This window comes from Corylus avellana, chromosome 10 (genome assembly GCF_965113065.1).
Source record: "Corylus avellana chromosome 10, dhCorAvel1.hap1.2, whole genome shotgun sequence".
Classification (NCBI taxonomy): Eukaryota; Viridiplantae; Streptophyta; class Magnoliopsida; order Fagales; family Betulaceae; genus Corylus; species Corylus avellana.
In genome coordinates, this window is record NC_142499.1 from 336,068 (window position 1) to 356,686 (window position 20,619).

The 20,619-nt window shown below is 35.8% G+C and overlaps 3 protein-coding genes and 1 pseudogene across 4 annotated transcripts; 1 reads left to right on the forward strand and 3 right to left on the reverse strand.

Moving 5' to 3' along the window:
• Window positions 1–1,433: 1,433 nt before the first annotated feature.
• Window positions 1,434–4,338, reverse strand: LOC132161891 (ras-related protein RABC2a-like). Its single transcript, XM_059572106.2, has 6 exons — window positions 4,186–4,338; window positions 3,383–3,451; window positions 3,215–3,280; window positions 3,007–3,122; window positions 2,581–2,709; window positions 1,434–1,742 (listed from the first exon to the last, which is right to left on the reverse strand). Exons 1-6 carry the CDS (start codon window positions 4,325–4,327, stop codon window positions 1,434–1,436), a joined length of 831 nt encoding a protein of 276 aa, XP_059428089.2. The 5' UTR covers window positions 4,328–4,338.
• A 2,655-nt stretch (window positions 4,339–6,993) lies between these two features.
• On the reverse strand, window positions 6,994–9,047 carry LOC132161930 (ras-related protein RABC2a-like; annotated as a pseudogene). The gene is made up of 6 exons (XR_015909330.1): window positions 8,888–9,047; window positions 8,409–8,477; window positions 8,241–8,306; window positions 8,026–8,143; window positions 7,625–7,759; window positions 6,994–7,233 (listed from the first exon to the last, which is right to left on the reverse strand). The product of XR_015909330.1 is annotated as a ras-related protein RABC2a-like (transcript).
• A 1,344-nt stretch (window positions 9,048–10,391) lies between these two features.
• LOC132161724 (ras-related protein RABC2a-like) lies at window positions 10,392–14,427 on the reverse strand. Its single transcript, XM_059571907.2, has 6 exons — window positions 14,244–14,427; window positions 13,111–13,179; window positions 12,509–12,574; window positions 12,199–12,320; window positions 11,434–11,562; window positions 10,392–10,710 (listed from the first exon to the last, which is right to left on the reverse strand). Exons 1-6 carry the CDS (start codon window positions 14,383–14,385, stop codon window positions 10,573–10,575), a joined length of 666 nt encoding a protein of 221 aa, XP_059427890.2. The 5' UTR covers window positions 14,386–14,427; the 3' UTR covers window positions 10,392–10,572.
• A 1,376-nt stretch (window positions 14,428–15,803) lies between these two features.
• Window positions 15,804–19,601, forward strand: LOC132161725 (hydroxyproline-rich glycoprotein family protein). The gene is made up of 7 exons (XM_059571908.2): window positions 15,804–16,105; window positions 16,207–16,376; window positions 17,442–17,518; window positions 17,690–17,755; window positions 17,927–18,001; window positions 18,432–18,506; window positions 18,927–19,601. Exons 1-7 carry the CDS (start codon window positions 15,954–15,956, stop codon window positions 19,377–19,379), a joined length of 1,068 nt encoding a protein of 355 aa, XP_059427891.2. The 5' UTR covers window positions 15,804–15,953; the 3' UTR covers window positions 19,380–19,601.
• Window positions 19,602–20,619: the final 1,018 nt, after the last annotated feature.

A 20,619-nucleotide genomic window follows, 5' to 3' on the forward strand; every position in this document is an offset into this window, starting at 1 on the left:
TATATGCATCGCTTTCTTTAGAATCCAAGGAAGGACCTCAATACCTCATCGAGGTGATGCCAACCAGTATCGCCATCACAAACCGAACAAGTAGACAAAGCACGTGAAATAATGATTTGAAAGTTTTTTCTGTTAGGTTTAACGGAAAAATCTAACGGAGATGTGACATTACAAAAGTTTAGAAGTTTCATATACTAAACCATGTTTTTGAACTTTAAAAGAGTAATTGAAAAAGTGATGAAAGTTCATAAAAGTTAAAGTGAAATTTCCCTAAAGTATTATTTGCTTATTGATTATCTTGGACTAATTAAGGTTCAATGCTTGAGATAACCAGTAGCAAACTTTGAGCTTCTATAGGGAATACCCAAACATATGAAGCTCCCACCGGCGATCATGGCAAAATGTCGATCTCGAATATCATATTGACTTGACTCGCCAAGATCGACAAAGGCATTGCCTCGGGTCTGCCCGACAAGGCACGAAGACCTTTTCTCGGGTCCGCCTGACAAGGAAATAAAGCTTCAATATATAAGCTCATCAACAATAATTCGACAAAAACGGAGCCATAAGCTTAGGGGTAAGACCCATGCAACATGCTGGGCACCTAACGACGTACACCCTGCTCTCAGCAAGGAAAACAAAGGGAACTCTGGTAATGAGTACACTAAAGATTTTCAATATCCGACTATTTGAACAAGTTTTTCATAAGAATCAAGGATAACTGTTGGGGATAAAATCTCAACATGAGTCTCACTTGGTCTTCTCAAGTATGGGTAACGGTGCAAAAAAGGGACAAATCCCAAATTTCATGGGATAAGCACATGAAATCCCAAGATATGATGGATTTTTTTTTTCTTCGAGAGAGAGAGAGACTTACAAGCAGCCACCTAGAAAACCCTGTAAAGGGGGACACAACATAGAAGGCAATTGGGATATTTTCTCTCTCTAGCTATCTCTCACTTTCTTGCTCTAGGACGGTAAATCCAAGCCGTTTTTTACACTCAAAAAATACAAGCATGCTAATTAATTTAAGCATCGGAGAGTTTTCGGCTTGAGGACCTTATTATGATTTTTATATTTTGTAGGTACACCATTCTTACACCAGGGAAGCCTCATCTCGGTCCAGCCGTATAATAGTTGTTGAGGTCGTTTGTCCTAGTTGGAAAAATGCTTCAAGTCTTCAAGGGGTAGCTCAATTGGCTGTGAACCACGCCTCATAAAACAGAGGTCACTAGTTCGAATCCTCCACCCCCCTTCTCTTGTGTGGACAAGTAAAAAAAAAAAAAAATACTTCAACAATATATATCGAAGAGTCAATATTCCATTTTCAACCGTACGAGTATTTATTATTTAAGTAACTTAAGAGGAGCAGTAAGAAATTACAAGAGAAATTAAAATGCAGACAATATGTTCATGATATGTGAATCTTGCTTTTAGCAGCGACCACCACGAACAGGAACACGAGGAACACTACGAATAACACGACCACCACGAATACCTCGACCACCCAAGCGACCGCGACCACGACCAAGACTGCGACCACGACCGCGGCCGCGGCCAAGACTGCGACCGCGACCACGATTGTAGCTGCCACTACGGCGGCCACCACCACCACCACCACCAACATCCATATTCACCTGTATATCCATATTCAGCCCTATATCATTTCTCTCCCCTGGAAATTCTTCTTCCACTTCTTCTTCTTCCTCTTCTTCCTCAAAATCACCAGAAAGCTCCATTATCTGTAAAATAAACTGAAACTCGTTAGAAATAAGAACAGAAAACGCAACATCGTATTTATGGCAATCATATATATTTTCTAGTCATATGGCTATGATCACACTTTAATCGTTGTATATTTCTTAAACAGTAAACTAAATAATTCAATTCCAAAACATCAATGCTACATTGCTATCTCTAGCTATCTGCATTTGCATATTTCTTTCGAATGTAGTGCTAAAACTAGAGAAAATTTGAATTGACTTGAAAGATGGACATCTTTCAATTAGATGCAAATAAAGACTTTTAGATTAAAACATATCTTTCATAATTATTTGAATTACTATTTATTTATTGTAAATAAATCTAACAAGGCCTTGCTTGTTGAGGGGATCGTAACCATTAACCGTTACCCCTAATCAAGCTTTTTTTTTTTTTCTTTGGCTTGTTTTTCAACAAGCTCTTTGCACTGCTGAGTGTCTCTTCTTTGGTTGTGGAATAATATTTTGATCTAGGAAGAATATTAGGCTTTCTCTGCCTTTTGATTATCCAGAATTCTGTTTGGTTGCTGTATATTGAAGTCTGCTTCAGTGAAGTTCTGCTTGCTATGGTTTTAGCTGATGGATTTGTATGGTTTTCCTTGTATTTTGTTTGGTTTCTGGTTGTGCGTGGGAGTTCTATGTAATTAGGGAATGGCTTAGGCTGTTGGTTGTATAGATTGGTCTTTCCTAAGTTTCCTTTCTGTTCAGCTTCCTGGTTTGTCTAGCTGATTGCAAGAGGGTGTTGTATTCTTTGTTGATTATTAAAATTTAGTCTTTCATCCAAATATATATATGAAGTGTTAGATGGCATAAGTATTACCTGTAGTGCAAGTGTTTCAAAGCATTGCTTCACATTTTCTTTAGTTTTAGCACTAGTTTCAAAAAACGAACATTCGAGCCCTTTTGCTAGTGCGGTTCCCTCTTCCTGACTTACAACTCTTTCAGAATCCTGGAATCACGTACAAATCCAATAGCATAACTAATTATGATAAACTGGGAGCCTTAATTTAGAAATTTTATTTTATAAATAATCATCAATGTTTTTTTTTTAATTAATAACTAAAGAATAAATGCATATTATCACAAGAATTTATCCTTGAAAGTGAAAAATAGACCACTAATCCTAATTGAAGTTCATTATCAATCTATTTCCATTTACTATTTGTGGGTTCTGATCACATGGCAACAACATATATAATGACTTTTCTTTTGCTGGCCAATAAGATAGGGGGAATATAGAACTTACTCTATCAACTTTATTTCCAACAAGCATCATCACACAATCCAGATTCTTCGTGCCCACTTCTTTAGCCCAGAAATCTGATATGGCTGTAAAGCTGCTTCCATCCGTTATATCATATACTACAATACAAGAAAACATATTGCTAATAACTCTGTTTGATTACCCAATCCATGGGAATATAAAATGAATATATATATTGTTGCTAGCATACCAAGAATAATCCCGTCGGCACCTCGATAAAAAGACTCTGTTAATGTTCTGAACTTGTCCTGTCCAACTGCAACAGACATTACATGCATTTTCCTAAGACAAAGGTTATTTCACATATAAAAAGACATTGATGTTTTGAATCTCAAATTGAAAGACTGCCACAGCTTACCAGTGTCCCAAATTTTGAGCATCAATTTCGTGTCACCTACGGTGAGCAGCTTGAACTTCAAATCCATATCTACACATACTAAGAACCTCAACATATTACTTTTAACCCATCTAAAGGAAAAGGATAGGCTTGCATTTTGATTAACCAAAATTAAAGATAAGGACATCCAAAGAGAAGTTTTATATCTATACACACACAGGAGACAACATTTTAAGACAATTTATATAGATTAATAAAATTGATTTTCACCGTCACTGTAACACCCAGTTCCATATTAGAAACATGAGAAAAAGCCTACATAGGGTGAGTGGTTTATAAAGATAGTCATGGGTGGTAAGTCCCACATTGCCTAATTATTATGTGAAACTGAACTTTATAATGAATTCTAGGAAAGTTCCAAATTGACTAGTCCTTCTAGGGTAATAGCGCAGATGTGGCTATCGCGCCAAGTCACGTGGTTTATAAAGATAGTCATGGGTGTTAAATCTCACATTGCTTAGTTACTCAGTAAAACTGAGTTTTATAATGAATTCTAGGAAAATTCTAAATTGACTAGTCCTTTTAGAGTAATAACGCAGATGTGACTAGCGCATATAGCAGTCTACTAAATATAGAGGTCTGCTAATGTACATTACTTTATCTATATATAGTCTTAAAGTGTCTGTCATAGATACTACATTGTTACTCTTTTTGGTTTACTAAAAAATAGTGGAAAAAGAAAAGCCACATGCATTACTATTTGTGATCAACATAACGAAACTAAAAGTTGGCTTAAACAATAATAGCTATAAAGAAGAAAGTACCATCGGTGGACTGAGGAGGTTCGATGGAGTCGGAGACGAAGCTGGAGATGAGGCTGGTTTTTCCGACTCCGGCATCACCGATCAATATGATTTTGAAGGAGTGACTGTAGTCTCCACTGCTTTGAAATGAAGACGAATCCATTGATTCCTCAAACCCAAGACTCTCTCTCTCTCTTCGTGTGTGTTTGATGATTATAGTGCTTTTCTATATATAAGAGCCTGAGCAACATCTGGCAACCAATTAAGCAACGTATTTATTCTATCCTTTTTGCCTCGTATCTATTTCCTAATTTTTCTTGATGCTATTCCGTTTTATTGAATGGCTTTAGATTAAGGAATATCATGTTATCGATCAATCATTTTTACTTTTGCAGACATGTTATTCTCTTTGAAAAATATTAAATGAATACTAATAATAATAAAAAGAATATCCTTGTTCTCAAATCATGATCATAGGTGTTCTGTGCTAAAACCCAACATTTGCACGCTGGTTTATGAGCTGCAATCCTAATAGACCTCTCGATCTTTTTGTTATAGGGCAGTGGCTGTGGGAGGGGGCTGCTCTCTCACAGGATCCCTACAATTTTTCTTTTCTTTCCTCTTTTGACAAAAGATTGTAGCTAGGGAATCTAAATCCATCTAGAGAGATGAAGAAATTGTGGACTACAAGTCTACAAGGCTAAAGGATGACTCGAGACACGTAATTCAAACAAATTGGCAAGTTTTAAATGAGATATTCAGTTTTACACATGAGCTATGAGTATTCGTTTATTAAATACTTGTATGATGATGCAGGATTGAGTGTTAGTTGTTCCCTATTATGTGACTATATATTCATACAAAAAAATAGAATGACAATTGGTAATTATTTTTTTGAAAAGGAAAACATTCTAGTCATATTTATTCAATTGGTAATTATATAATTAAACAAAATCCAATTTTAAATAATAAAAAAGTAGTTATTAATTGTTGTTGATAACAAGGTGACAACGTACGTAGGGTGTCGGCATTGATAACTTATTATCAGCAATGACATATCGGTTTAAGTGCTTGTTATATGCGATGAACTCAAACATGATATCATGGATGACTTTTGTCATTGTTTATAATAGCATATTAGCAACAACACTAAAGTCATTGCGCTGATGACCAATTTTCTTGTAGTGACATGAAAAAAAAAAAATGCATCTTATTTTTTGCCACCTCTTCCCCTATTGCTGCCTGTTCTTTGCTCTTCTACTACCTCCCACCACTATCACACTACCAGTACCTCCCTATTGTCCTTTCATATAGTCAATTAAATAACTTTTGGAAACCGCTCTTTTAAGTATTTGAATATTTCATTAATCTTCTAGCCCATGTATAGTTATTGCTTCAAATGACCAAAGCAAAATAAGGCATATCACTTCCAAGCTGATGTAGCAGAAGCGATAAATGTGAATGGGAAAATTGTGTTTCCAATACACAAATCAACACACACGTCTTCAAGAGCTAGTTTAATCGGTTAGGAATCATGCCTCATGAAACGGATGTCACTAGTTTAAATTTTTTCACCTCTTCTTGTGTGAACATGTAAAAAAAAAAAAAAAAAAAAAAACGTTGATAAAGAAAATGAAATATTATCGATGGCAATTTTTTTTTTTTAAAAAAAAAAAAACGTCGTCTCAATGCAATTACTCCCAAACTTACGGAAATATTTAGTCCGAAAAGCTATAAAATCTTCTAAATTGAGAATTAGGGAAATATGCATGGAAAATCAGGCTGGAAATCCTTGATCAATTAGTCTTTTCTTTCCTTCTTGGTTGGGGTAAAGATATAGAGCACGCCCAGCGTGCTTCAACAGTGAAGCACGCCGGCCGTGATTTTTTTTTTATTATTTTAATTTTTTTGAAAAAAAAAAAAAAAAAAAATTTAGCCTGGCGTGCTTCACTGTTGAAGCACGCCGGCGTGCTCTATATCATGACCCTCTTGGTTGATATTTTGGCTCATTAATGATCTGCAATAATCATTCCTGTCGGTATGCCTAAAAAGTACTACTCGGTCAGTGACGTCAGTCCGTTGGAACTAGAAAGACCTAGCATACATTCTTATTTACCCTTGCTCCGACGGCCTTGTTTTCGATCCGACCGTCAATACAAGCTATTGGGTCCGACGGTAAAGTGTGCCACCTTCTCTCCTACATCACAAGCATAGGTATTTAAGGTTTCGTTTGGGATTGCGATTTCAGTAAGTACGATTTTAAAAATTGTATTTTTAAAATCATAAAAATGTTTAGTAAAACATTATAAAAAATACTTTTTCATCAAATATTTGTTATGCAAAATTGTAATTTTAGTTTAAATTCGCACTTTTTCAAATAAGCACTCTTAACATGCTAGCTTATAGAAATTGCTTTTTTTTTTCTTCCTATTTTAGATTATGTGTTTTTTAGATTACAATGCCAAACACATTACATTTTGCGATATTTTTTAAAAGCATAAATTATTCTTAAGAAATCATAATCTTAAATGCACCCTAATAAGTCGATTTTGAGATTTTGGGAATTGGTTGAAGTTGTGAAAAAAGCAAACAATTGACACAAAGCAATATATATTTTCTGGAGATATTCTTCTTTTCATTCTCAATACCATCTCCCCACCATCTCTTCCAAGTGCATCTTGATTTTTTCAAAATAAAAAAAAATAAAAAAATTTAAGAGGAGATGGTCTGGAGAATGCATAGAAGCATTCCTCGCCAAGAGGAGTAGTAAAAAATTAAAAGAGAAATTAAAATGTAGACGATCTGTTCATGATAAGTGAATCTTGCTTTTTAGCACCGGCCAGGTACAGCACGAACAACAGGAGCACGGGGAACACGAGGAACGCGAATACCACGACCGCCACCACGAAAACCGCGACCGCGACCACGACCACGACCGCGACCGCGACCGCCACCGATACCACCGAGAACATCAACAAGACCACCAACACCTGAAAGTTCCATTATCAAGTCCATAGGGTTTATCTGCTCCGGAGATTCTTCTTCCTCATGACTAGGAACCTCCATTATCTGTAAAATAATCCCAAACTCGTTAGAAGTAAGAATAGAAAACGCATCATATTTATGGCAATCATATCGCTATCACACCTTCATCAGTGTATATTTATGAAACAGTTAACTAATTAATTCAATTCCAAAACATCAATGCTATAATATCGCTATCTCTATCCGCATTTACATATCTCTTTCGAATGTAGTGCCAAAACTAGAGAAAATTTGAATTGACTTCAAAGATGCAAATCTTTCAATTGGATGCCCACAAATATCTTTCATAATTAAAATATATTTCATAATTATTTAAAATACTATTTAACAAGGCCTTCTTCCTTGTGGAGGGTAAAACGTTATCAAATATCTTTAATATCCAACACTAGGAAGTGTTAAATGGCATAAGTATTACCTGTAGTGCAAGTGTTTCAAAGCACTCCTTCACATTTTCTCTAGTTTTAGCACTAGATTCAAAAAAAACAAACTTTTGAGCGTCCTTGCTAGTCCAAGTCCCTCCTCTCGGCTTACAGCTCTTTCAGAATTCTGAAATCACAATCACATCAACTATCATAACTATCTTAATAAATTGGGAGCCTTTAATTAAGAAATTTTATTTTAGAAGCATATATATTAGATAATCATAAGAATTTATCTTTGAAGGCGAAAAATAGACCACTAATCCTAATTGAAGTTCATTATCATCAATCTATTTCCATTTACTATTTGTGGGTTCTCATCACATTGCGACAACATAACCTATGACTTTTCTTTTACTGGCTGTCTCAACTTATGGGGAATATAGAACTTATTCTATCAACTTTATTTCCAACAAGCATCTTCACACAATCCGGATTATTCGTGTGGAGTCCCACTTCTTTAGCTCAGAAGTCTGATATGGCTGTAAAGCTGCTTCTATCCGTTATATCGTAAACTACAATACAAGAAAAGATATTGGTAATAACTGATCTGTTTAATTACCCAAACCGTGGGAATATAAAATGACTATATATATATTGTTGCCAGCATACCAAGAATAATCCCGTCGGCACCTCGATAAAAAGACTGTGTTAGTGTTCTGAATTTGTCCTGTCCAACTGCAACAGACATTACATGCATTTTCCTAAGACAAAGGTTATTTCACATATAAAAAGACATTGATGTTTTGAATCTCAAATTGAAAGACTGCCACAGCTTACCAGTGTCCCAAATTTTGAGCATCAATTCCGTGTCACCTACAGTGAGCAGCTTGAACTTCAAATCCATATCTACACATAATAAGAACCTCAACATATTACTTAACCCATCAAAAGGAAAAGGAAACACTTGCATTTTGATTAACCAAAATTAAAGATAAGGACCTCCAAAGAGAAGTTATACATATATACACATGGTCCACGGAGACAGCATTTTAAAACAACTAAATTAGATGAATAAGGTTGATTTTCACTGTCATATCATCTCTGCGTACATCAGTTATATAGCAGTCTACTAATGTACATTATTTTATCTATATACAGGTTTAAAGTGTCATCATATAGATGCTACATCGTTACTCTTTTTGGTTTGCTAAAAAATAGTGTAAAAAGAAAAGCCATATGCATTACTATTTGTGATCAACATGTATAACAAAACTAAAAGTTGGCTTAAACAATAATAGCAATAAAGAAGGAAGTACCATTGGTGGACTGAGGAGTTTCGATGGAGTAGTAGAGGTAGCTAGCGATGAGGCTGGTTTTTCCGACTCCGGCATCACCGATCAATATGATCTTGACAGAGTTATCGTAGGCTGCACTCCTTTCACAGGGAAACGAATCCTGCAGATCCACTTCAGGCATTTGATTCCTCAAACCCAAGAGTCTCTCTCTTTGTGTGTGTCTGATGATTATAGTGTTTTTTTAGTGTTTGTCTCTGTGTGTGTGTAAAAAGTACCGTGAAAGAAATGTATATATAGATATAAGAGCTTGAGCAACATCTGGCAACCAATTAAGCAACGTATTTATTCTCTCCTTTTCTCTTTGTATCTATCTCTCATTTTTTTTCTTGATGCTATTCCGTTTTATTGAATGGCTTTAGATTAAGGAATATCGTGTTAATGAATCATTTTTACTTTTGCAGACATGTTATTCTCTTTGAAAAATATTAAATGAATACTCATAATAATAAAAAGAACATCCTTAATTGTTCTCAAATCATGATCATAGGTGTTCTGTGCTTATAAAACCCAACATTAATTTGCACGCTGGTTTATGCAGCTGCAATCCTAGTAGACCTCTCGATCTTTTTGTTATAGGGCAGTGGCTGTGGGAGGGGGCTGCTCTCTCACAGCTCCCTACAATTAATTTTTCTTGTCTTTCCTCTTTCAACAAAAGATTGTAGGGAATATTTCTAAATCCATCTAGAGAGATGAAGAAAGTGTGGACTACAAGGCTAAAGGATGAAACACGTAATTCAAACAAATTGGCAAGTTTTAAATGAGATATTCAGTTTTACACATGAAAAAACACTTGACATTCGTTGGTTATTAGGAGCATCCTGAAAATGGGTTTGGGAAAACAAGTTGCGGTGGCCGGTTTTGAAAGGATCAAATAACAGGCTTACAGTGGTTGAATTTTACAGTGATGGTGTTGGGAGGGAGAAAGACATCCAGATAAAAAGGAGATCGAGGATTACAGGAAATTAATAGTCAGCATAAATTTTTTTGCCACGTCTTAATAATTCAACAGGAAAATTTTGTGCTGTAAAGTAGGATTTGTATTAAATATTTCCATTTGAATACATTGATTAGTACTTATTGTTGGGCAATGCAAGTGAACGTAGTAGCTGCAGGATAATTGCATCTAGTGACCCGGTCAATGCTCTGTTTGGTTTGGCGGTTAAAAAAAAATAGCAATTTTAAATTGCAATAGCGTTTGGTAAAATCTCGTTTCAACCTTTAAAAATGTGTTTTTTGAAAAATGAATCCCCTTAACTGCGATTCAAAAATGTGAATTTTTTAATGTTTTCAAACTGTTATTTTTTTAAAAACGAACATCCAAAGGGGACACTTTTTGTTTAAAAATAGGCTTTTGGTCTGCAAAATAGAGAGACCAAATGGACTCTTAGCTGCATTGGGGAGCACAAAACTACTACGGTTCAGTAATAAGTAGAAAAATGTGTTAAAAAAAAAGGGTAAAAAAAACAAAACAAAAGCAAACAATTTCCACAAGTTAATATATGTTATTTGAGAGCCAATATTCCATTTTTCAATGGTACAAGTATTTAAGCAACTTGATGACAGCAAGAGGAGCAGTAAGAAATTACAAGAGAAATTAAAATGAACATGCATGATCTGTTCATGTTCATGATATGTGAATCTTGCTTTTAGCAGCAACTGCCACTGCCGCTGCCGCCACCGCTGCCACCACCACCCCCAACGGGAGGTGCTTTGTCTTCCTTCAGCTTTTCACCATTTTTCTTCTCTGGAGATCCTTCTTCCACAAGACTAGGAACCTCCATTATCTGTAAAATACACTCGTTAGAATTAAGAACAGAAAACGCTAAATCATACTTGGGGAAATCATATTTTCTAGTACTCATATGGCTATCACACTTTAATCCGTGTATATTTCTTAAACAGTTAACTAAATAATTCAATTCCAAAACATCAATGCTACTATCTCCATTTACATATATATATATATATGTTCTTCTTCTTTTTTTATTTGATTTATGCCAATGAGCTAATTAGCTCAAATGGTATTTCCTTATTCCTTTATAGCAAGGTGGAGGGTGAGGTCGTGCATTTACATATTTCTATAATTATGGCAACCATATTTTTCTGTTTTCTGGTTTACAAACAACATAGTTTCCTGGATAAGCCTTGTACCCTTTATCCTACCTTTGTTCTTTTAGGATAAGTCCCTTCGCCACCCGACCTTAATTTCCCTTCATTAGGAATATGCCATTCCAACCGAAGGCTACCAGCCAAACAACCACACTTGAAATATTTAATTAAATAGTTAAATTCACCATTTTTTATTTGTTTTAGCTTTTAATACAACAAATTATTTAATATGGTATTATAGTAAAGGTCTTGAATTTGAACTTGAACTTTACAATTTATTCCAAATTTTAGTTAAATATTTTAAGGATTAGACTTCACTTATTAAGATAACGGATGTCAAATATCTTTTATATGATTATATCCAACACTACAGAAGTGTTAAATGGCATAAGTATTACCTTTAATGCAAGCGTTTCATAGCATTGCACCACATTTTCTCTAGTTTTAACACTACATTCGAAAAATGAGCATCCAAGCTCCTTTGCTAGTGCGATTCCCTCCTCTTGACTTACAACTCTTTCAGAATCCTGGAATCACATACACAACAATTCTTATTAATAACTATAGAAAAAAGCATGCTAGATAATCACAAGAATTTATCTTCGAAAGGGAAAAATAGACTACTAACCCTAAGAAAAAAGTCCCATATGCTGTGATGATAATGCATAGCATACTTTTTATGAATTTCCACGCCAATAGCTTATGTGCCCACAAAGATTAAATTTATGAATTCCATATGCACCAACTACAGAAGTGCTGTAAAATCTTCTCCACAATGATATGCATGGGCTGATAAATTGTTAGAAGTGTAAGCCCATTCATGTCAAGGCCATCAAAGCCTCAATCAGAAACAGAGCAATTAATATGTACTAGGGTTATTGGCTTTGGTCTCCCATATGCTAATTATGCTGGCTATAAATCGCACATGGATCAACTAGGGTTACAAGACAGCCTCATAGCAATACTTTGGTGCAGCACAAACGATGTTTACTGTGAAGCAGTTAGGTTGAGAACAGATCTATACCAATTGTGGCTTGCAGGAATGAACAACCATCAATAGATTTTCAGTACAATGCGATTTGTTTACAGAGATTTTGAAAGAGCATGTAGCTAAGTTTCTGTAAACTTATCAGCAGAATGCATATGGGGAATATAGAACTTACTCTGTCAACTTTATTTCCAACAAGCATCTTGACACACTTCGGATTTGTAGTGTAAATTTCCACTTCTTTAAACCAGAAATCTGATATGGCTGTAAAGGTGCTTCTAACCGTTATGTCATAAACTACAATGCAAGAAAAGAAATTGGTAATAACTCTGTTTACCCAAACCATGGGAATATAGTATTGAAAAGGTTATGAACAGATATAAGAGTGGTGATTGGATCTAATAGTTATTGTAGCAATTATCAATATTAGTTTTAAGAAGCAAAAAGCTAAAATGAACAGACATGCTATTTTGTTGCTATCATACCAAGAATAATTCCGTGGGCACCTCGATAAAAAGAGTGTGTCAATGTTCTGAACTTGTCCTGTCCAGCTGCAACAAACATTACATATTCCTTAAGTCAGTAATACCCCATTTTTCTTAAGTCAAGAATGTTAGTTTACAAGTACTTTACAAAGTGATGAGATTTGCAAGACACGGATCACATTTACAAACCAATGTGACAGTTTACGTAACACTTATCACGTCAGTCACTAAAAAATATAAACTACTGCATGGCAATTCATGTAGCACTCATTTCCATAAAATGTGAACTATCATGTGAGTTTGTAAGGAGTTGTAGTAAAAGCTATAATACCTCAAGCATTTTCCCTAGTTCAACCAAAAATTATCTCTATTTCTTATTTCTCATTCCACAAAATCTGCTCTTGCAACTTGAGATCCCCAAAAGGTGACATGGTAATGAAGCAATAAACAAATTGTGAGGGGAAAAAATCACTCTGTAAAAATCTTGAATATTTTGAGGCGAGGGCTCACAAGGTCCTTTCACATATAGACATGGATGTTTTAAATCTCAAATTGAAAGCATGAAGTGAGGTAATGGTCTACTGCCACAGCTTACAACTTACCAGTGTCCCAAATTGTGAGCTTCAATTTCTTGCCACCTACTGTGAGCAGCTTGAACTTCAAATCCATACCTACACATATATAATAAGAACCTCCACATTTTTTAAGGTTTGGACGTACACTTAAAAAACATAAGCACATACTTTCTAAAAATATTTCTATAAGAAAGAGCGACAAGTTTTCTCAAAGGTTTGTTCTATTATGTTTTTGAAAAGTACTATTTTATATTTTGCTTTTAGAAAAACATTTTTTCTGAAAAGAAAAATAAAAGGGAGAATGAAAAAGTGTAATCAAACAACATCAGGCCTAAAGGTTTTTTGCAACAATTAGGTACTTTTAGTGACCATTTTTGTAGCCGCTATATAGCCTTATATTGTCATAGTTATTATAAAAATTTCAATAAGACAAAAATACTCCTATAAATTAGGAAAAAACAAAAAAAACTAAGAACTAAGAAACTAAAAAATGTAAAATTTAAAACTAATTTTTTTTTTAAAGAAAAAAGTGGAAGAGCCACCACTTGGCCAAATGGTGGTTGCTCGCCACCCTCTTTGGCCAAACGGTGGATGGTATTTTCCTTCAACCATATATGGGGTGACCGAACCATTCCTAAATGGCAAAATAAAATAAAATTGAAGGCTATTCAAACCACTCTCAATGATTTTGGAGGTGATTTGACCACCTCAAATATAGTCAAAGGAGGCAATTTAATTAACCACCCCTTGGTCATTTGGGGTGATTTTGGTCACCCTATAACCATTTGAGGTAGCCGAACCACCCTGTTACCTTGGTTCTTCTTGCCTTTTATTTATTTTTTTATAAAGTTTTTAGCTTTTTTTAATTTTTTTTAATTTTATAAATGATATTTTTGTTATTTGAGGTATATTGCAATTTTTTTTCTAGCTTGAGAGACGTTGATGCAATCTTTTAAGTTTAAAATGTTACAAACTGAGTGTTAGTTTAAAGAGGTACGTGTAATTTTTCAAGTTTTAAAGATATAGTCATAGTTCATATATTGTCACTCTGTTTGGTTGCTAAGAAATAGTGGAAAAAGGAAAAGCCACGTTACTATTCGTGAACATAACAAAACTAGAAGTTGGTTCAAGCCATAAAATAGTAATAAAGAAGAAAGTACCAACGGTGGGCAGAGGAGGTTCGATGGAGTCGGAGACGAAGCTGACGATGAGGCTGGTTTTTCCGACGCCGGAATCACCGATCAATAAAATCTTGAAGGCGTAATCATAGCCGCCACTGCTTTGCCCTGAAGACGTTCCCATTGATCCCTCAAACCCAAGACTCTCTCTCTCTCTCTTCGTGTGTGTCTGATGATTATCTGTGTCTAAGAAGTACCGCGAAAGAAATGTATATAAAAAGGCTACCGTGCGAGTAGCAGAGCAACATCTGGCAACGATAACCAACGTATATATTCTCTCATTTTTCTTCTCGAAGGCTGGTGTAGCTCTCTTTTTCTTGATGCTATTCCGTTTTAGCGGAGCATCCTGCTCCCCGTAAGATTAATTGAATCAATCGCTTTAGATTAAGGAATATCATCTTAATTAATTAATCGTTTTTACTTTTACATTACATGTTATTCTCTTTGATAAATATTAAATGAATAAACAACAACAAAAATAGTTCTCAAACCATCGTTGTTTTGTGCTTAAACCCGACATTTGCGTGCTGGTCTATGAGCTGCTGCAATCCTAAACAAAAGATTGTAGGCATCTTAAAATATTTTAGATTGCGTTAAGAAATTTAGTTTAAAACAATTTCTTTTTAAAAGTTTTTTTCAAAAGTGAATTTTCGTTAGTTTTAAAGTAAAAAAGGTTAAATAAGTATTTTTAAAATTTTTTTATCAAATATGTGGGTTTTTTTGTTTGACACAACTTTATAAGTATTAGACATATGTCTCCAAGGAATAGTTCAATAGACAGTGGACCGCGCCTCATGAAATGGAGGTCACTAGTTCGAATCTCCTTCCATATTTTCTTGTGTGAACATGTCAAAAAAATAAATAAATACTAAAAATATAAACACTAATCACTCTGTCCAATATTTATTTAATAAAGTTGGCATGACACTATAAACTAGTCTTTAAACTAGTTTTTATTAAATAAAAAAAATTCAAAAGTTAATTTGGAGTGACTGCTAATATTGTTGACAATTATAAGATAAAAATATAATATTTAACATTACTCAAAAAGTAATTATAGTGCTAAGGAAAAATAGGCCCGTTTGATTAAAAAAAAGGTTTAAATATAGTTTTTTTTTTTTTTTTTAACTTTTTACTCTAAAAATGCCCAAAATTTTGTTTTGAGGAAACTTGAAATTTTTTTCTAAAAACTTTTTCAGGCTATTTTATTTATAAATAAAAACTTTATTTTTCAAAGCAATTTCAAACATGCTCTTACTAAAAAAGAAACTCTTTTCTTTGCTCACTCCAAGTAGGTAAAATAGGAATCCAATCCCTTGCAACCTATTTGAATTTCTAGTAACAAGGACAGTAAATGCAAGAGCTTTCTAATAGTAGGCAAAAATTATTGGGCAAACTTTATTGTAATTATGTGTCTCACCTTTGGCCTTGTAGTTGTAGTCCATAGTCAGTTCATCTTACTAGATAGATGGATTTAGACCTTAAAACCTACATGGAGAGATTGTTTGGAATTGCTTTAAAGAAGTTAAAAATATTTTTGCAAAACGCACCGTCCTGTAATAGTTAGTAATTAAGGGACAAGCCCTTGACCAAAGCCTCTATCTAGTCCTCGACCCACTCTAAACTCAGGCCGAACAATCACAAAAGGCCTCGTGACCAATCAATCTCCTCGACGCCGGAGCCGGAGTCGGAATGGACAGGGAATGGGGTTCGAAGCCTGGAAGCGGAGGGGCCGCCTCCGCCCAGAACGAAGCCATTGACCGCCGTGAGCGTCTCCGAAGGCTCGCCCTTGAGACCATCGATCTCGCGAAAGATCCCTATTTTATGCGCAATCACCTCGGCAGGTATCCCACTCTCTCTCTCTCTCTCTCTCTCTCTCTCTCTCTCTGTATATTTGATTTGGGTTTTTTGATTCTGATGTTTTTGTTGAGGGGTTTTGTCGTAGTTATGAGTGCAAGCTTTGCCTGACACTCCACAACAACGAGGGGAATTACTTGGCCCACACACAGGGAAAGCGTCACCAGACTAATTTGGCCAAGAGAGCTGCCCGCGAGGCCAAGGAAGCGCCTGCGCAGCCTCAGCCCCACAAGCGCAAGGTCTCCGTTCGCAAGTCAGGCAAGCGCTTTTTTCTTTATTCTCTTGGTCTCTTTTTCGACCCCATAGATACTACTGTTTTGTCCTTTTTCTTCTACTCGGAGTTGTGATTTGTTGTGTGGCAAAACGAACTATGTTATGTTATGTTTGTACCCAAAGTCTGATTTCGTCGAACATGTAGTGTGCAAAATTGTAACGAAGATAATTGATTTGTGTTGGAGAATTTTACTGGTTGATAGTTTGTCTGCCTCTGAGCAAGATCACATCTTTGTGTGTTTGTAGGTGGTTTTGTCTGAGTTATTCTGTGAGAAAGAACCTTGAGTGGGCATTTGGGTCAGAGCTATTGCCTTCAGTAATGGGATAAGTTCATTTTTAGTAGTTCATGAGAATGAACCTTGTTCATGTGTTTCCTTAATTAAATGGTGGGTACCAGTTCAAAGTCCCTTATTTATAACGATGGATTGATTATTATGCATGATGTACCTGCAAATCGTTTTTGAGATGTAACATGAGAATGAAATAATTGAGGGAGGAGGAAATGATATATATCTTGGCTTCATTTATGATAGACGAGTTGATGTCTAAACAATACAAGCCTCCAAGCTTACAAATAGCTTGAATAAAGAAGATTTAGAAGAAAGGAGCTTCTGCAAGTACTACTAAAATGACTTGTCAGGATTAGAGTTACCACATATGACATTATGAGTCCTTGCCTAAAGTTAAAGTGTCATTTTGAGTGTTGGATAAGTGTTAAATAGTGTATATTATAGTTTCCAAAGTATGGGTTGTGTGTCTTGTGGACTAGAATGGTTTCAACTTTAGCATTATCCCCAAAACAAGGAAAAGTTCAAATGTAAGAGTTTACGTTATAATAGGTAGGTCTGTGGTGATCCTGGTTGTTGTACTCCTAAGAACCTGAATGTCTTGCATCTTTGATTTTGTAGTTATTATTCTTGCTGATTTTGTAGGTCTTTATTTTCCTTTTTCGTTTTCACTCAGAACCTTTAAGAGAAGTATTCTGTTGATAATTTTAGCAATCTTGTAATTCTTGACTCATGAGTAAACGTCCATCTGCTATACTTGTAGTCAAAATCGGAAGGCCTGGGTACCGGGTAACAAAGCAGTTTGATTCAGAGACGAAGCAGAGGTCTCTTCTTTTCCAGGTGCGTGTTTAGTTATTCCTTTTTTATTTTTCCTATTGTGTTTTGATTGTATACAGATTCTCTTTCTTGCTGATAAATTGGTAATGAAGAATTTTGTTTATGGGTATAAGGGCAGTAAGAGAAAGATGATAATAACAATATTTTTCTGGTAAACATTATTGTGTCAAGCAGATTGAATATCCTGAGATTGAAGACCTTGCAAAACCAAGACACAGGTTTATGTCTTCTTATGAGCAGGTGGGCCTCTTTGTTTCTTTGAACTAGATTCTTACCTGAAATTCTTCACATGCTTCTGTTGATTTATTTCTCTATATTGCAATGCACATGACTAAGTAATGCTAAATTAATTGTTTTTTTGAAGACGAAATGATGTTCTAACTTCTTTTTATCACTTCTCAATGGATGCAGAGGGTCCAACCCTTCGATAAAAGATACCAGTATCTTCTTTTTGCTGCTGATCCATATGAGATCATTGCTTTCAAGGTAAATCAATCATATAATTGTACATGCTTTTGATCAGCATCTTATTATTTAAGTTTAGATGTAGCTATCCACTCTCAATTATAGGGTCATTTGCATTCTGTGCGTAAATAAAATAATTTTGCAATCAACACTTAACTCTAGATTAATATGCAATGTCCACTCCACCATCCAAATTAGGGTTAAAATTAATTTAATAGTGGGCAGATGAATGGTGGGGTGCACTAAGCTATCAAAATTAATAGATTAGTGCCTTTTAATATGCAATGTCCTCCCTACATCATCCCTCAACTAATATGTTAGTTTTGACACTCATTTGGAGAAGGTAGATTGGATATTGAATGACTCCATAGTTTAGGGTAGATAGTTGAACTTAACCATTTCATTTAGTTTCAAGAAATTTGATTGGTTATGCTTGTTATTTTCATTTCAGGTTCCTAGCACAGAGATTGACAAAACCCCTCCCAAGTTCTTCACACATTGGGATCCAGACTCTAAAATGTTTACGGTTAGTTTGTTTAATATTTGCTCAACTGCTTCCTATGTTTTTAGATGTGATTTGGCACAAAGATTGACAGTTTGATTGAACAGTCTACCTAGTCTGAGTTGTTTATAAGTCAGTGGACTAAAAAACTTGTGTGACCTAGACATGTCATTTGATTGCCAGTGAGTCAGCTCTTGGTCTTAATTCTCATTGTAGCTCTCTCTCTCTCAATTTATTTTGGCACCTACTGACGCAACCAAGTAGACCAACTTACCTGCTGGCTGAATTGGGCTAGACAATCTTTTCTTTCATAGGACACTTGCTAGTCTGGTTAAAATACACTGAATTTTCTTTTTTCAAGTTTTTTTGTTGGTTTGTTTCTGCTAATGGTAACTTATCTGACCTTTTTTTTTTTTTTTTTTTTTTGTGTCTGTCAATTTGAAGTTGCAATTATATTTTAAAATCAAGCCACCAGAGGCAAACAAACCTCAACCTGCCCCTGCAGCCAATGGCACAGCGGCCCCTGGGGTCCCACCAAGGCCTTTGCCACCACCACCCCAAGGTCCACCCCCACCACTTCCTCCAACGCAAGGAGGGCCGCCTGGTGCACCTCTTGGAAATCCTCCAAGAGCCCCTCCTTCAATGCCTGCTTCATTCCCACCACCACCTCCTACAGCAAATGGCCCTAGGCCCATGCCTCCTGGTGGGACTCCACCTGTCCCTCCCCCACCTCCTGTTGGTAGCGGCACGATGGCGAATTTCACTCCTGGTACTAGGCCTCCAATGCCTCCCTCACATGGTTTTCAAGCCCAACAGATGCAAGGCCAGGGTGTTCGTCCACCGCCACCACCTCCTAGCATGGGGCAACATGTCCTCAGGCCACCCTCATCTCAGTAAACAATTCTCTATGTAGTAGTTGCAGCAGAACTGTGTTCGACTACAGTGCATTCGTTTTTCCTAATTTGAGGGGAATTATATGAGGGATAAAGATGCGGTTATCCATATACTTTAGTTGAATTGAAGCTGGTTCTGGTTAGCAATTTGTAAGATATTTGAGGCTTTCAGTTTATTAACTTGTCATTTTTCCACAATCAATACATTTTCCCCCTTTTTTTGTTCTGTTTTTGGATATAGCAGAAGTCTCATAGTGGTTGTTGGATCTATTTTGCTGCTTGTTTGTTTCACATCAAATGCAAAACATAGCCTCCATATGCTGCTTGGTGTTACACCTGTAGTGTTTCATTGGAAATATTTATTTATTTTCTGAACAATGGATGGGAAAAGGGAAAATTTTTGGGGGGGGGGGGGGCGGGGGGGGGGGGAGGATTCGTCGGAGATGATGAATATGCTTAAAAAGTGCTGACAGAAAACCAATAGAGGGAAAGGTTATTGACACACTATGAATTGCTACAAATTCTCGGCGTAAATGAAAGCATCAGTTTTGTTGATATATGTGTTGGATGGGAAGTCAGGTGCACCATTGCTCTGGAACATGGCGGTGCTATTTATCATGTAGTTTGTAAATTTAATGTGGTTTCAGTGCTGTATATCTAGTCGAGTAGATATTCATGATTTATTGGTGAAGGTGGAAAGCCTTCTACCTCCATGAGCAAAAGGTTGATAATAAAAGAAAATTAATAGGGGCCTCAATGGAGATTCTGAGCTATCGTCAAACTTTGTAGGTCCGAGTAAGGGTCGCTTCCCCTTACAACCTTAGAGGTGAAAAGCTACTTTTCAACCTTTACTGAGAAATAAATAAATAAAATTGGCCACGGCTACCATCCCTTCAAACCATGAAAATCAAGCAAAAGCATAGGAACCGAATGCACTACAATATTTGAACGTGTACCCATTACATTTCTCTTTATGTCAGTTTGGGGATATGGATCAGAGGGTGGCTGCCCGAGATAGATGAGTTCTGTTACATACAATTCAGACAACCAAATTGAAGGAATCCTTACCCTCGATTTGGATGTTCCTACCTAGGGGTCCATGAATCATGATATCTCAAGGTTTTCAGTGAATGCTCTCATCTGATCTTTTAAGTTTTTTATATGAGATTGGTAGTTTTTTTTTTTGGATGAATATGGTAGTGTATTCTTATCTAAAACGCTGCCTTGATTTTCTCCTCCAGAAG

Coding starts and splice junctions, on each gene's coding strand:
- LOC132161891 (XM_059572106.2), bottom strand. CDS start 4,327: ATGGATTCGTCTTCATTTCAAAGCAGTGGAGACTACAGTCACTCCTTC. Junction 3,452..4,185: donor ACCTCCTCAGTCCACCGATG/GTACTTTCTTCT, acceptor TAGTATGTGTAG/ATATGGATTTGAAGTTCAAG. Junction 1,743..2,580: donor TTGAAACACTTGCACTACAG/GTAATACTTATG, acceptor TTTATTTTACAG/ATAATGGAGCTTTCTGGTGA.
- LOC132161724 (XM_059571907.2), bottom strand. CDS start 14,385: ATGGGAACGTCTTCAGGGCAAAGCAGTGGCGGCTATGATTACGCCTTC. Junction 11,563..12,198: donor TTGGAAATAAAGTTGACAGA/GTAAGTTCTATA, acceptor ATGTGATTCCAG/GATTCTGAAAGAGTTGTAAG. Junction 10,711..11,433: donor ATGAAACGCTTGCATTAAAG/GTAATACTTATG, acceptor TGTATTTTACAG/ATAATGGAGGTTCCTAGTCT.
- LOC132161725 (XM_059571908.2), top strand. CDS start 15,954: ATGGACAGGGAATGGGGTTCGAAGCCTGGAAGCGGAGGGGCCGCCTCC. Junction 16,106..16,206: donor ATGCGCAATCACCTCGGCAG/GTATCCCACTCT, acceptor GTTTTGTCGTAG/TTATGAGTGCAAGCTTTGCC. Junction 18,002..18,431: donor ATGAGATCATTGCTTTCAAG/GTAAATCAATCA, acceptor TTTTCATTTCAG/GTTCCTAGCACAGAGATTGA.